This window comes from Anabrus simplex, chromosome 1, assembly GCF_040414725.1.
Source record: "Anabrus simplex isolate iqAnaSimp1 chromosome 1, ASM4041472v1, whole genome shotgun sequence".
Lineage (NCBI taxonomy): Eukaryota > Metazoa > Arthropoda > Insecta > Orthoptera > Tettigoniidae > Anabrus > Anabrus simplex.
This window is the reverse complement of record NC_090265.1, coordinates 275,061,922-275,079,379: the sequence shown is the minus strand read 5'-3', so window position 1 is coordinate 275,079,379 and position 17,458 is coordinate 275,061,922. Positions and strand designations below refer to the sequence as shown.

Below are 17,458 nucleotides of genomic sequence, written 5' to 3'. Positions count from 1 at the left end.
CGACCACTGACGAATAGCAACACTTATTTTCTCCTGCCTCCTATATTGGAAAAGATGAACTACTTGCAACAACTAAAATGCACATACAATAGAATGCTCTATCAACACTCAGTAGTCCAATTAACATTGGCGGGCTCATTGTTGAGTCAATCGATTTTTTTTGCAGCCCCGACTATTATCTTCTCTGGTAACAGCATAAAACAAACTGCTCTCTATCCCCAGCATTTGATTCTCCATTCCGGTGGTTTATGGGGTCAAAATGTACGTTGGTCTGGTAACTGATCAACACAATTTGATGCATTTTATTCAAATAGGTTTTTCAGGGAATAGTTTTGTTTTAAAAGTTGTCCTCTTCCGGGGTAACTTCGGCCATGACAAGAATGTACAGGAAAACATTACGCGGCCGCGGATATTGTAGTTACAATCCTGTTTACAGTCAAAGTAGGGGACTGCCTGTAGGGGTGAAGTACAGTGGGGACTTCGAGGGCCCTGGGACCGCTACGATAGCTGTGAAGGCCCATCAGGAACTCTGAAAAGTGGTGGCAAAATGGGCTCTGGTTAAGATGCAGCAGGTCGTTATGCTACTTAGGTTCCAGAATGGGTAAAAAAAAAAAAAAAAGTAAATAAATGCAATGTAAATTTTAATCTTATACCAGTTGTATAGTATCATTTGAAGTAATTCCACATACTGTATATCAGTTGACTATATTTGTAAGTAGTACCGGAGATATTATAAGTAGAATTTTGTAAACAATATAAATTTCTTGTGTGTTTAATAGAAAAAAGTGTTAGCGTAAATTGAATAATATTGTATTATAGGAAAATTTTCTTCTCTTGTTAATTTAATATTTAGTGCTTGACAATAATGTACTTTAGTGTACCATTTGCCACCGAGGTAGACACCTAATTTGTAAATAAAGAGATTTTGATTTGATTTGAATGCTTTAGAAGAGATTAATAAAGGCACAATAACAATAAACGGGGAAGTTTATCCCAACAGGGAGGGGAAAGACAGTTTCCATTTTCAATGATAAATAGACGGATATCAGTTGACATGGACGATACACATTTAAGAACTTGATGACGGTCCATATATTTTCTAATTTAGAAGACAGTGTATCATGAGGACAGTCTACAAGATAGCTTCTTTTCTGATCGCTTTTTCTCTCTATACAATTGGGCTTTATGATTTCCGTACCTTTTATTTATTTATTTATTATCATTTGTACCATTACAAATATTTATGCAATGCAACATGTAATTTGTAATATCATACAATGCTTGTACACTTACGCTAAGTAAAATAGTTTCTTCTTTGGGGAAAAAGTGAATTTGCTCACTATACATCTGTTTTACCATAAATCGTTTTAATTTGTTTGTGATTCTTGATACTGGGCATTTTGCAGGTTTTTCAAAAGCATTCACGGTGGCCGAAGTAACACTACATCAAAGAAAACTTCGTTTCTTGAGTTATTTTTATGGCAGCCGAAGTTACCCCAAAACATGGGGTAACTCCGGCCACTCTTTCAATAATCATTATTCATTACTGAATAACAATTAGAATTAAGTTCATATTTAAAAATGAAGAACAAACATGGCAGAATTTATATTATATTTTTCAGGAAATTAGAGGGAATATTTCACATTTTATTTTAAAAAATATACGAAAAAGTGGCCGAAGTTACCCCATTTTACGGTAGGTATGTATGTATGTACACGCATCACAAGAAAACAGCTGAAGAGAATTTGATGAAAATCGATATGTAAAGTCGAAGGATAAGCCACTACAATCTAGGCTATAAATCATTTTATTCATGCTGAGTGAAACGGTAGTTTAGGGGAAGGCCTAAAATGTTATTCTCAAATGTTTATATTATTAGTGGTCCTATCGATAAAAACTACATAAATAAAGTTATATAGAATTAAATTTCCGATCATTTATGTCTTATACATTTTTACCGTACTGGCAATGATACAATGAATTTGTATTTTTGTTGCTAAGTTCATATCAATGCTGAGCCACGAGAAAATGGGTTAACAGAATTTAATGAAAATTGGTATATAGAGTTGGGGAATAAGAAACTACAGTCTAAGCTACAAACAATTTTATACACCCTGGATGAAATTGTAGTTCAGGGGAAAGAGCCTAAAATTGCATTTTTAAATACCTATGTTATTGGTCCTATCAAAAAGTACTACATAACAAAAATTATAGAGAATACAATTTCTGATCATTAATGTTTTATTAAGTTTTACTGTACCGACTATGATGAGACTATGATAAGGAAAACAACAGATAGGGAATCTGCCACCTGGGCGACTGCCCTAAATGTAGATCAGTAGTGATTGATTGATTGATTGATTGATTGATTGATTGATTGATTGATTGATTGATTGATTGATTGATTGATTGATTGATTGATTGATTGATTGAGAGTGACACCAATATAACTGGTCCGTTATTGGACATTAATAAATTTTCCAACTAACTCACTCCTGGTTGCCAGCGTTTTGCCATTGTGTTCTAGGTTAGGCTCGTCAGTTGGTACCTAGCGCACCTACCAAGTCGCATGGCTAGTGCATACCGTGGAGGCCACTGCATAGGCTACTTGAAGCTACCGGCAGTGCCAATGCACTATGAGAGACTTTATAATAAAAACTCCCCAACTTGATTGTGACTCATGGTAGGCAGGCGGGCCTACCATTACAATAAAAATTCCCTAACCCAGTCTTCATAGAGCTTCAATTAGGACAACTGTTTTGTGATGTTTCAATTTTGCATTATGTGACATTACTTGTTTATTGTAGTGATCCCATGTTAGTCTAAATGCCCTCTGAAGTTTTGAGGCCTTTTCTGTATTGGCCAAGCTGTCTAATACCGAAGGAACAATTATTTCTCCAAAATATTAAAAAAAGGATACCTGTGAGATTGTCCCATGTGCTGTTTCAATTTTATCTTTCTTGCACTTTTCCTGAAGGACTGCTTATGGGTGCATGAGCATTTATTATTATTATTATTATTATTATTATTATTATTATTATTATTATTATTATTATTATTATTATTATTATTATTATTATTATTATTAAATTCTTATCAAATTCTCTTGAAGGCTCACAATGTTGGCTAAGTTGATATAAAACATCGCTAGCCCCAATAAATGGTTTTACAACTGTGAAAACCATGGCAGAAAGTTCAGCAGAAGCTACTAACCCAAGTGGTAACCAATCCACCATCACCTTGAGACATATGCAGGCATCTGGATGTTCTGTGGAGCCTGCAACATGCCTAGAGGTACCAGAAACCCCTACAAATAAGATCAGGCACAAACAGCAAAACTTCTTTGCGACCTTTAAATTCTCTTCTGAAGATTGGTAAAGTGAAACAACTTAATGATATCCTGTCCTGGTATCAAATCCTAATTACAGCAATTCCAGAATATTGTTGGGAATTATCTGACTCACCAAGAACTAACGACAAAGAAGAGAGACTCATAAATAGGGCTTGAATAATTATGTGCTTAACTTTTCAGAAATACATATTTATATATATGCATAAAAAGTGTAAAATACATGATTAAGTTTCCAAAATATTTTTTTAAAATTTGTACAATAATTATAGCAGCCCGCCATCACTCAAAAATAGTTGAAATACTGAACTGCTTGAATAAACCAGTCCACAGTAGAAATGTTCTGTCAGACGTACTTCCTGCTTAACAGGCCGGCGCTTGCCACAGTACCTGAATTCTACAATACTTATTGTATATGCGTGATACAAAAACATATACGAGCGGTTTTATAATTTATTCTAAAAAGTGGAAGAAAAGGCCGCTTTAGAACCTTTTGTAGCCTTGATTGTTTTGTCTTGTACTGCTACTAGAATACCAAAATATGCTCGACTAACATTAAAAGTAAATCAAGTTTCCCCCCAACACGCCTACACAAACATGCACAGTTAAGACAGTTACCCAGAGCAACACCTTTAACCGTGAATATTCCTCAGGTGCACTAATATTTGCTATTTGGTTTCCATCAGCAACTTCTATTTAAACTGAAGAAAATACTACAATATTTTCACGTGCAAGACACATAGAACACATACATAAATACATAGGATTTCACAATTTCCAAGTAGTAACATATACACAAAGAACATACTAGTAATTACACCAAAAGACTGTCAATGTCTAGAATAAAAAAATACAAAAGAAAAACACACTTCTTATGTCACTTGGTGCCATTCACGAAACTGCTTATACTAGAGTATTTTGCTTGTATCTAACACACACACAGAAAGAACCAACTGCTTTGATTTCATGAAGTCATGCATAATATAAAAGAAAAGTACAACCTCTGTGTCACTGCAGATGTAAAAGAAAAACATTACACAGGTCGAAGCTTATTTCCACATTATAGCATTACAATGCATAAGAATCATTTTCAAGTTTTCAAGCCTATTTTCACGTAAAACAGTTTTGTATCACGTAAAGCTTCTCTCCGTATCAAATGAGGTTGCCGGTGCAAATTTAAAACAGAGAATTTCTGACAGTGGTCTGCTGCTGCTGCTGCTGCTGCTACTTGCTCCAGATCTCCCTAACACTAAGGGCACTATTTATTTGCAGAAGCTTATTGTACCCCAGATGCTTTGATAAGATGTTCCTTAATTTCGTCCAAACTTGATTCCCGGGCTCCCCGAGAGAATTCTCAAGCTTCACAAGACTTCTTGAATGTCCTGCAAAGCTGATGAAAGATGTATGTCTTTCTTTACAAGTTTGTCTCCTTGAACTCCCTTTGCACACATATCTGCACATATATGCACAGAGCATCATCTTTATTAAGCCTTTCGAGGACTGATTTTATAAGCTTGAAAGTGTTATTTATAATCGTGACCATATTGGCCAATGATGGGTCCGTATTGATTCAATCACATTAACTAGTTATGTTAGAGCATCTGCCTAGTCAATACTGTACCAAATCAACTGTGTAAAAGATTACAATCAAGAACAGATAGTACAAATGTTGAGAATATATGGATTATCTTTTCAGGTATACAGGTTAAAATCACATATGTATGTAAAGACCTTATAGGAAAAGGAGCCCCCCACCCCCACCCCCCCCACCCCCCTAAAAAATGTACAATAACACAAATTAAAAGTTGGATCATAATGTCTTGGATCATGTTTGCAATCTTGTCGCCTTCATATAAAATCTTTGTTATTTGTTGTTTGCTCAGTGGCACGCTGTTTAATTAAACTAACAGGACTGTATGATTTAACGAACCCTCCTTTATTTGCAGATATTATTACTCTGTTCACATTTGGAAAAATACTTCTTACTGTTTCAGCAACACTATGCATACTGTTCGCTAAACAAGTTAAATGAATCATCTTGCTGTACACAACTTTCAACACTTTGCATGCTTTAACCATGCAAAGTGCAGCATCAGTAATTAATAGATGACTTTATTATATTGGATGTCATCCGGCCACAGAAACACCAGCATTACCATTAAAAGCTTCAGTTAATATGACTGTAAATTTTCAAAATGAACAGTTGTCAGTAAAAATGACAATGATGCATCGCAATTTGATGCACCGACTATAACATTGGCTATGTAATGGCCAGCAGCATCAGTCACCTCATCCAGTGTGATCCATATCACGTTGCTGCCAATTTCACCATGAATTCTGTGCATGTTCTCAGAGTAAAGTTTTGGTAAATTGTACCCATGCAGTGTTGACTCGTCAGGGAGGGAAATTTTGATGCACTTATCTAACGTTTCACATAGCACTGGATGCTTCAGTTTAAGTGGTATATCAGCCGCAAGAAATGTTTGACAAATAACTTCTGAGAACTGGCAGTCTGCTGGACAAGATCTCTCATCTTACATTTCAGAAAGTAAATGTTGTGTCGGTTTCTTTAACAATGCACATTTTATGTGTTTTCCTGTTGCAATATATTGTGTAACTTGTAAATGCAAGTATGCAACTTCAAAGATTGAAAAATAACACAGTTCTGCCATTCTAAAAAGTTCCCAAATTCCCGCACAAAACAGTTCAAAGTAACACTCTTCGCACATCTGGGACGTATCTTATTAGTTAAAACAAGAGCTCCACACTATCACCCTGTGTCTTACAAGTTTGCTAGACAACTTAATTTCAGGTAAAACTTTCTATTAAGGTACAGACAAGTGTACAGGAGACTTTATGAGACTCTGATGGCTCCAGCTCCATGTTATCCTTAATGATCAGTGATTTCCTGTTTTAAAATAGAATACAGAGTCAAGGGTGTACTGATAAAACAGAGGAGCCAATTGCTAGAATTGTCAAGGATCAAAAATGTATAGTTGAGACACCTATGAAGTAGAACATATCGCCAAATATAGGACGTATGTACTTATGAATATATATGCCAGAATATGTATTTAATTATAAAAATGAAAAAAAAAATATTTTAGTACACAATTATATGAGCTTTACTCATAAAATTGAGTAGAGCATTCAACCTGGTCTTAAAATCAACTGCCTTCAAACATTTGTAACGAAGTGGAAGATCGGGACATCCCCAGAACACAACTGTGGAGAGTTTCACACTGACCATGCTGCCATCGCTCGAAAAGCACGAGAGATCCAGAATGTGGAGGTTCTGATAAGCGTCAATCTGGATTCAGATCATTATCTGTCCAAGATTAAAGTTAAGCTGCTTCTGAGACACACCAGGAAAGAACATGCAAAAAACATTGACAGATTTGACACAGAAAAGCTAAAATCCAATGGAGAGTTAACTCAGAAGCTAGAATCCTTGGATGCCAAGAACTGGGAAAAATGCAAGAGCCACTGGTTGGAACAGCTACGGAAACAGTCCCACTTTCGAAACCAAGGAAACATACAAGGTGAAACAGTGTGTGATGTAGCAGTAAAGTAAAGGCAGCTTGTCAGGCAGAGATCGAACTTGCGAAGAATTAAGCTAACCAAACAAACTTCCTGGAGGCCAAAAAACACACTGCAAAATTCATCCAAAATACAAAACAAGTGACAAATTTTGGCTGACACTGACTGACGAAGAATTCCAGAGGACCAACGCACAAAACTGAATAGAAACTTTAAACATGATTTCAGCAAATACAATCCTCCAAGTCAATGTTTCAAGACCTCGAACAGTATGGTAACTCACAATGACAAGAACAACTGCCATATTCTGGCAAATTACTTCAAATCCAATCTCAAATGCAAGGCTCCAAAGTACATATTCCCTTTTGAGGACAATGTGCACATTCACCCAGGTACATCTCCTCCCATAAAAGAAGAAATCAAACAGATCATTCAGTCACTCAAGAATAACAAGGTGCCAGGCAAGGATTCTATAATTGCCGAACTTTTGAAGTACTACAGAAAGTACCGACAATCTCCCAAATGATAAACTAATCAAAATTATCTGCAAGATTAAGGAAACCGAGAAACTTCCTAATGGCTGGACTTATGCCCTAATTCACCCCACTCTTAAGTAAGGTGACAAGACAGGCATGAGCAATTACCACGGCATCTAAAGCCCTTCAGACTAGGTCACAAGAAACAGATCCACTATTGGAAGATTTCCAAGGTAGTTTCAGGAAGGAGCGCTCATGTGCCAAGCTGATTCTGAATGTGAACTCCATCCTTCCACATCTGAAGCTCAGGAACAACAAGTTTGTGGTAACCTCCATAGACTTCAAGAATACCAGTATCTATGATTCAAGTGATCATTCTATCTAATCCAAATCACAAACAGAACAAGAGTGACCATCCAACCAACCCTGATCAAGACAACTTCTCAAGTGAAGTATAGGGGAGATCCTGAATGTAAGGTGATAGCAACGCGATCCAAACAGCACCACTTGCTCAGTGGGAGAGATTTCAGGTGCCTTTGAGATCAAGGCAGGAGTTATGCAAGAAGATGGGCTTTTGCTCCTACTTTTCAACTGTGTCCTCGAGAATGTCATCCATGAGTGGCCCAAAGAAATTACTAACGAAGAAGTTGAAAGCAGGATCAGACTCCACTACAGAAACCTAAACCTTGTGTTTGATTGTCTGATCTTTGCAGATGATCTTGTGATCTTTTCTGATTCCCTAGACACAGCCACAAAACAAATTGGTCAACTTAGGGCACAAATATAGAAAGCTGGATTCCAGGTCACCTTTGAGAAAACAGAGTTCATAAAGAATACCATGCTGGCACCCATAGAGTTGGTGAGTGGGTGGATGGACAAATTAATTAATTCATTACTTTATTATTATTATTATTATTATTATTATTATTGTTGTTGTTGTTTGAGTCATCAGTCCATAGACTGGTTTGATGCAGCCCTCCATGCCACCCTATCATGTGCTAAGCTTTTCATTTATACGTATCTATTGCATCCTACATCTGCTCTAATCTGCTTGTCATATTCATACCTTGGTCTACCCCTACCATTCTTACCACCTACACTTCCTTCAAAAATTAAACTAAACAAGTCCTGGGTGTCTCAAGATGTGTCCTATCATTCTATCTCTTCTTCTCGTCAAATTTAGCCAAATCGATCTCCTCTCACCAATTCGATTCAGTATCTCTTCATTCGTGATTCGATCTATCCATCTCACCTTCAGCATTCTTCTGTAACACCACATTTCAAAAGCTTCTATTCTCTTTCTTTCTGAGCTAGTTATCATCCATGTTTCACTTCCATACAATGCCACGCTAAACACGAAAGTCTTCAAAAACATCTTTCTAATTCCGATATCAATGTTTGAAGTGAGCAAATTTCTTTTCTCAAGAAAGCTCTTCCTTGCTTGTGCTAGTCTGCATTTTATGTCCTCCTTACTTCTGCCATCGTTAGTTATTTTACTACCCAAGTAACAATATTCATCTACTTCCTTTAAGACTTCATTTCCTAATCTAATATTTCCTACATCACCTGCCTTTGTTCGACTGCACTCCATTACTTTTGTTTTGGACTTATTTATTTTCATCTTATACTCCTTACCCAAGACTTCATCCATACCATTCAGCAACTTCTCGAGATCTTCTGCAGTCTCAGATAAAATAACAATATCATCGGCAAATCTCAAGGTTTTGATTTCCTCTCCTTGGACTGTGATTCCCTTTCCAAATTTCTCTTTGATTTCCTTTACTGCGTGTTCAATGTAAACATTGAAAAGGAGAGGGGACAAACTGCAGCCTTGCCTCATTCCTTTCTGGATTGCTGCTTCTTTTTCAAAGCCCTTGATCCTTATCACTGCAGACTGATTTTTATACAGATTGTACATGATTCTTCGTTCTGGGTATCTGATCCCTATCATCTTCAGAATCATAAATAGCTTGGTCCAATCAACATTATCGAATGCCTTTTCTAGATCTATGAATGCCATGTACGTGGGCTTGTCCTTCTTGATTCGATCCTCTAAGATCAGACGTAAAGTCAGTGATTGCTTCACGTGTTCCTACATTTCTTCTGAAGCTAAATTGATCTCCCAACTCAGCTTCAACTTGTTTTTCCATTCTTCTGTAAATAATACGTGTTAAAATTTTGCAGGCATGAGATACTAAACTAATGGTGCGGTAGTTTTCACACCTGTCAGCACCGGCTTTCTTGGGAATAGGTATAACAACACTCTGCCAAAAATCAGATGGGACTTCTCCTGTCTCTTACATCTTGCACACTAAATGAAATAACCTTGCCATGCTAGTTTCTCCTAAGGCAGTCAGTAATTCAGAGGGAATGTCATCAATTCCAGGTACCTTGTTCCTATTTAGGTCTCTCACAGCTCTGTCAAACTCTAGCCTCAAAATTGGGTCTCCCATTTCATCAGCATCAACAGCCTCTTCTTGTTCCAGAACCAAATTATCTACATCTTTACCTTGATACAACTGTTGGATATGTTCCTGCCATCTTTCTGCTTTGTCTTCTTTCCCTAGAAGTGGCTTTCCATCTGAGCTCTTAACATTCATACACCTGGATTTCCTTTCTCCAAGGGTTTCCTTGATTTTCCTGTATGCAGCATCTACCTTTCCCAGGACCATACAGCCTTCGACATCCTTGCACTTCTCCTTCAGCCATTCTTCCTTAGCTATCTTGCACTTTCTATCCACTTGATTCTTTAATCGCCTGTATTCTTTTCTGCCTTCTTCATTTCTAGCATTCTTGTATTTTCGTCGTTCATCAATCAGGTCTAGTATTTCCTGAGTTATCCACTGATTCTTAGTTGATCTTTTCTTCCTTCCTAACATTTCTTCAGCAGCCCTACTGACTTCATTTTTAATGACTCTCCACTCTTCTTCTATAGTGTTTCCTTCAGCCTTTTCATTTAGTCCTTGTGCAACATGTTCCTTGAAACAATCCCTCACACTTTTTTCTTTCAACTTGTCTAGATCCCATCTTTTTGCATTCTTTCCTTTCTTCAATTTCTTCAACTTCAGATGGCATTTCATGACCAACAAGTTGTGGTCAGAGTCCACATCTGCTCCTGGGAAAGTTTTGCAACCCAACACCTGATTTCTGAATCTCTGCCTAATCATAATGAAGTCTATTTGATACCTTCCAGTGTCTCCAGGTCTCGTTCACGTACAGAGCCGATGTTTGTGGTGTTTGAACCAAGTATTGGCAAGGACTAAATTATGATCAGTGCAGAATTCAACCAGCCGACTTCCTCTTTCGTTCCTTTGTCCCAATCCAAATTCTCCTACTGTACTACCTTCTCTTCCTTGGCCTACCACTGCATTCCAGTCTCCCATCACAATTAAATTCTCGTCACCTTTTACATATTGTATTAAATCTTCTATCTCCTCATATATTCTTTCGATTTCTTCATAATCTGCTGAACTAGTAGGCATATAGACCTGCACTATTGTGGTGGGCATTGGTTTGGTGTCTATCTTGACGACAATAATTCTTTTACTATGCTGGTCGTAGTACCTTACCCGCTGCCCTATTTTCTTATTCATTATTGAACCAACTCCTGCATTTCCCCTGTTTGATTTTGTGTTGATAATTCGGTAGTCGCCTGATCAAAAATCTTGTTCTTCCTGCCAACGTACTTCACTTATACCAACTACATCTAACTTTAGCCTATCCATCTCCCTTTTCAGATTCTCTAACCTACCACAACGATTCAAACTTCTAACATTCCATGCTCCGACTCGCAGAATGTCAGTATCCATCTTATAGTACCAATATAATGGTCCATTATTGGACAGGGGCTCTGGTTAAGACGCAGCAGGTCGTTATGCTACTTAGGTTCCAGAACGGGTAAAAAAAAAAAGTAAATAAATGCAATGTAAATATTAATCTTATACCAGTTGTATAGTATCATTTGAAGTAATTCCACATACTGTATATCAGCTGACTATATTTGTAAGTAGTGCAGGAGATATTATAAGTAGAATTTTGTAAACAATATAAATTTATTAAGGATGAGCTGTGTGTTTAATAGAAAACATTGTTAGCGTAAATTGTATAATATTGTATTATAGGAAAATTTTCTTCTCTTGTTTATTTAATATTTAGTGCTTGACAATAATGTATTTTAGTGTACCATTTGCCACCGAGGTAGACACCTTATTTGCAAATAAAGAGATTTTGATTTGATTATAAATTTTCCGGCTAACTCATTCGTTGGTTGCCTGCGTTTCGCCCTCGTGTGCTAAGTTAGGCTCGTCAGTTGGGACTTAGCACACCACCCAAGACGCAAGGCTAGTGCATACCGTTGAGGCTAGACTAGACTAACAATGCTTTCATTCCCCACCCTGAAGGGGTGGGGCGGGCCACCTAGAGGATAACGCCCTCTCTCTGGCCAAGAGATGCGGGCGGGTTGGGGAGATGTGACGGAACAAGGAGGTGGGTAAAGGATGTGAATATGCAGGAGATGGGAGGGGAATTGTGGCTATGCCTAGGTGTTGAAATTCATTGAAGGAGTTTATTAGCATAGATGGTTACAAAGTAGTACAAAAGATATTACACAGATTTAAAAGTACGTAGTAGGATGATATAAAGGCTGTTGGACGAAGGTGGGGTTAGTGCTAGAGGTAAGGGAAAGGGCTAAGATGTGAAAGATACAGGGGAAGTTATGCAGGGAAGTGAGTAAGTTGTGGAGAGGGTTTGTTGGGTGTGGTATTGGAGGAGAAAAACCGGGTGGAGGAGGGTAAAAACAGATTTGTGGACTCGGTGGAAGGAAAGGAGGAGCCGGCCGGGGACGGCGACGGGGTGCATGAGATCGGTTAGCAGGTTGGGGAGGAGAGCAAGATGGTTCAGTGTGATGATGGCGGTCTTGAAGATGGATACCGTTGTTGATGAAATGCTGGGCGATGCCCGGAGTCGGCAGATGAAGGCGAACGAGGTGGGTAGGTCCTGTAGCATTGAAAATCCGAGTTGCTCGGCGAACTGGTGTTCCTGTCAGGCGGAAGTCTTGAAGTATGGCGTCGTTGGATAAGAGCGGGTCCACTCCTCGGATGACGCAGGTGCAATCGGTCGATGGTGGCGGCATTGTATCGGTGGTAGTGTCAGTTGCAAGCGCTGGTTCTTGACTGGATGAGGTAGAGGTGGGAGGCGTGGTGATAGTAGTGGTAATGATAGGGATAGGGTGGGTTGTAACCGTAGTCGTGAGCGAAGTTGTGAGGGAGGTGTGAGCTGGGGAGGTTGTGAGGGTGGTAGTAGTGGTGGTGGTTGTAGTGGTGTAAGGAAAGGACAAGGGTTGTGGTGGGGGTGTGTAAGGAGGTGGATCAGGAGAATAGTCCGGGAGTTGCTCTAAAATATTGCTGGGAGTGTCTTCCATTTGATGGAGGCGTTGGCAGATTTGTGTACCAGTGGCGAGAAGATGGTCACGTTCGGTGGATGTTCTGAAGAAAAGCAGGACGTCGTTTGATGGTGCAAAACCTTCATGTAGCCTAGTGGCGCTGTATACTCCAGACTTGCGGAGTTCAGATAGGATTGTGTCTTCAGTGATGGATTGTTGGACGTCCAGGACAATACAGGTGTATATATTGGGAGGCCTAATTCCGATTTGGTGTCTGGCCTATATGCTTTGTTGGGTCGGCTGGGTGCGATGGTAGAGTTGCGGTGTCACCGGGCCGAATCAAAAATGAGGAAATAAGGATGCACAGAGTCAGCTTTTGTGACAGACAGCAAAAAGCCGAAGTCGTCCGTGTGTCTGTTCCCCGTGGAGGCCACTGCATAGGCTACTTGAAGCCACCAGCAAAGCCAATGCACTATGAGAGCTATGTCTCATTTCCATTGCCTGGCCATCAGATGATACAGGCAACCAACGAATGAGTTAGCCGGAAAATTTATAATGTCCAATAACGGACCATTATATTGGTATTATAAATTTACTCATTCAGGACAAATATTTTAGGTTCCCTATGGGAATCAACGTCTGTATCATCTGATGGCCAGGCAGGCATCAATTTTTGGAAATGAGACATAGCTCTCATAGTGCATTGGCACAGCTGGTGGCTTCAAGTAGCCTCCACGGGGAGGATATATACATACACACACGAGGAGATCTCTGAACGAGGACTCATCGCTCCTTTGTCTCTTGCTGTATTTTTGATCGGCCGGAGGACGCCACATCTATACTTCGTTCTTCGCCGAGCCAATTAGCATATCGGCTGTCCCCAAGTTGGGTTGATGGCCTTCCCCAGCCAGCCATGTCTACTCTCCTAGTAAGTGATGTTGATCCAGCTCTATCGGTTGAAGACGTTGCTAATGAACTTCGCCCGCTCGGTGTCTTCAGTGTCACTCGCCTCTATTACGGCTCAGTTCCTGCACCGGAGATTCTTCTTCATTTCCATTCTGCCAGTACCAGCCATTCCATCCGAGCTACCGGCGTGGTTATCCAGCGCAGACGTCATCGTGTATCATCTATACCAGCACACACCAACGCTCAAGTACCTGTACTGCCTCCTGCTCGCCCGCCTCCACCGTATACACCACCCGCACTTCCATCATCTTATTGTTGCACACCTAACACCATCGCAACTACTCCCATCTCTGTTCCTATCTCTCCCAACATTTTGCCTACCTTACCTGTCCCTACTACGACTACTTCCACTATCACCACTACTTCTACGCAACTTTCTCCCTTGACTTCTATTACTACTACCACCTTGTCCCATTCATCTCCTCTCCTGATCTCTCTTCCTCTCCCTCCCGACCCTGAGCAAACACGTCGCCAGGAAACGTCTCAACCACCGTCTAACGAGGGAACTTCTACCGAACCTCCTGACAATGCGGCATGTTCATCTTTGCCACCACCGCCAGCTGATCATACCTCAACTTACAGCTGTGTTCTGCCTGCTGCCATCACCCGTGACCTTCGCCAGGCCGGAGTACCTGTCAAGAGAGCATCCCGCATCTATAACTCCGACGGTCCCACATTTCTGGTGAGACTCCAACTGCCGACACACACTGCGTCCAACGTCTTATAGACCAGGGCATCCACATCTATGGCCGCTATCATAGGGTTGAACCCTCTCATTCTTCTCCACTTCCATCGTACCGTAATCACACACTACCCAGTCGTCCCTGGCCCGTCCCATCTCCCCAATCTCCTCGTCCTCATCTCACCGCTCCATCATATCCCAACTACTTTATGCCTCCCTTACCCAACCCGGACCTTTTCCATCTTATACTCACTTCCCTTGTTAACTTCTCCTCCTTTTACCACCTCCTAGCCCTTCATTTATTCCATCACATTGTCATATAACATAACTGTATAACATTTTGCATTGTATCGCTGCTCAATAAAGCTTCATCTCTGTTTTATATATATAAAAAAATTAAAAAAAAGACGCCTGGCCTACCCACTCCTTAATCACACATCTCCTTTCCCTTCTCCTTCTTCTATTAAATCTCCTCAACCCGCCCAAGCTCACGGCCAGAGGGAGGGCGTAACCCTTCAGGTGGCCCGCCTCACCCCCACGCCTCCACGGTATGCACTAGCCTTGCGTCTTGGGTGGTGTGCTAAGTCCCAACTGACGAGCCTAACTTAGCACACGAGGGTGAAACGCAGGCAACCAACGAATGAGTTAGCCGGAAAATTTATAATGTCCAATAACAGACCATTATATTGGTATTATAAATTTGCTCATTCAGGACAAATATTTTAGGTTCCCTATGGGAATCAACATCTGTATCAGTATCCATCTTCCTGATGATCGCCCCCTCTCGTGTAGTCCCCACCCGGAGATCCGAATGGGGGACTAGTTTACCTCCGGAATATTTTACCCGGGAGGGAGCCATCATCAGTACATCATTCATACAGAGAGAGCTGCATGTCCTCGGGAGGTAGTTATGGCTGTAGTTTCCTGTTGCTTTCAGCCGTGTAGCAGTATCAACACAGCTAAGCCATTTTGAGTATTATTACAAGGCCATATCAGTCAATCACCTAGACTGCCGCTCTTGCAACTACCGAAAGGCTGCTACCGCCCTTTCGATGAACCATTCATTAGTCTTGTCTCTCAACAGCTACCCATCCGATATGGTTGCACCTGCGGCTCGGCTATCTGCATCATTGGGACACACAAGCCTCCCCACCGCGGCAAGGTCACATGGTTCGGAGAGGAGGTTATTATTATTATTAAATAATAATAATGACATGTAATAATTGATGCCATATAGGCGACTTGCACATCTGTGAGGATGAAGACACAAATAATAAAGTGGCAGTTATATGTATTTTTTAATTTTTTAAATTTTTTGATCATCAAGCAATATTACTGAGAACTCCAGCTGAGTGAGTTGTGAAGAATAAGTTAGCTGTATCTCTGCCACCAGTAATCTTCTGTATTCTCCTGTCATTCACAAACTTGACATGGAAGATGGTTGACCAGTTGTGTTTTCCCTTAAAACAATTACCACCACCACATTCAAAATTTGAGTACCTTAGACAAGATAAAACTCAAGATATTTGACACATACTGGAACAACACGAAGTTATTTATTATTATGATTGATTGATTGATTTATTTATTGATTGATTTAACTACAACATACCTTATGAATCTGTTTGTACCACTTAGTGTGACTCTGATAACTCTCTTATCATGTTCATTCTGAACACAATAATATGCAGCAGCTCCCCCAATAACCAAGCTGATTAGTCCATATTTCCAATATTTTTGATTCACATACTTCTTTTCAGCCATATTCCTTGTATGAAATAGTTTGATATTTACATTGGGAGTCCTTCGTATGATGAATGAAGAAAAACATTTTAACAGCATTGCAGATTCACTAGAAGAGAAGAAAGCAGAAACATACAGTAAAATAGAGTGAAACATAGAAATAATGAACAAGCACACACAAAAATTCATATAGCTTGTAGATATCATAAATAAGATTTGCACAATTACTACTTTGAATAGAAGCAAGGGATAGTCAACATCCTCACAATAAAATAATGATTAGCTGCAATACAAATGTTTATAATTTTTATGAAGGCTACATCTTCATTGTTGTACAGAAAGTGCAGAGGGCAAATAAGCACCACCATCTGCTCAGTACCTTTGAAGCCTTCATATCTGAATGTTGTGCAGATAACTTCCAAAAAGAAACTTCATCCCCTGCTTAAAAATCAGGTTTGACCTCTCTGAAAGAAGTCTTATTTCACGAGCATCTGTAACTGTGTCACATCTCATGAACAAGGTCAGTCATTCTCCATCACCAGCAAACTACCAAAACATTATCTGCCACAAAGAGAACAATTTGCCACCTCTGCCCAGGAAAAAAAAAAAAAAAAAAAAAAGAGAACAACTACAAAACAAGAAAATGTCTACAAAATGTTGTTGCTTGTAGTAAAGGGTCTACACCGAACACCATAAGCAAGGTGTTCAATAAGTCTGGCCCCGCGGTGTAGGGGGCAATGCGTCCGCCTGTCACCCAGCGGCCCCGGGTTCAATTCCTGGCCGGGTCAGGGGTTTTTAATTGTAATCATTAATATCCCTGGCATGGGGACTGGGTGTTTGTGACGTCCTTAATCTTCCTTTCCTCACACACAACGTTCCACATTACCACCATTCCAATTACACACAGGTTCATACAATATGGTGCCAGTAGGGGCAAAATATCCACGAGTTGACGCCCCGAACAAATAGCATTTTTTTTTAAAAGTTGATCAATATAATGAGTCTACTGTTATCAGGAAATATCAGAAAGTGCAGGAGTGTTTAAAAATAGTGTTTTCTATTGTTCTTACTAAAAATGAATATATAATTAGTATAAGGTATCCAATTTTGCCCATTTTTATAATGTTGTACAAATTATGAATGTTTGTGATTTTTTTTTTTTAACTTCATGTGGCTATTTCTAGCCGAGTGCAGCCCTTGTAAGGCAGACCCTCCGATGAGGGTGGGCGGCGTGTCATGTGTAGGTAACTGCATGTTGTTGTGGTGGAGGATAGTGTTATGTGTGGTGTGTGAGTTGCAGGGATGTTGGGGACAGCACAAA

At 39.7% G+C, this 17,458-nt stretch overlaps 1 protein-coding gene across 2 annotated transcripts in view; it reads right to left on the bottom strand.

The window, feature by feature from the left end:
* Positions 1-17,458, bottom strand: part of Adck5 (aarF domain containing kinase 5) — a 458,263-nt gene that overhangs the window by 204,010 nt on the left and 236,795 nt on the right. For both annotated transcript variants that reach the window (XM_067159689.2, XM_067159697.2), the window contains exon 2: positions 16,007-16,246. In XM_067159689.2, coding sequence (XP_067015790.2) covers positions 16,007-16,236 — 230 coding nt within the window. In that variant the 5' untranslated portion in view covers positions 16,237-16,246. The remainder of the gene's footprint in view (positions 1-16,006; positions 16,247-17,458) is intronic.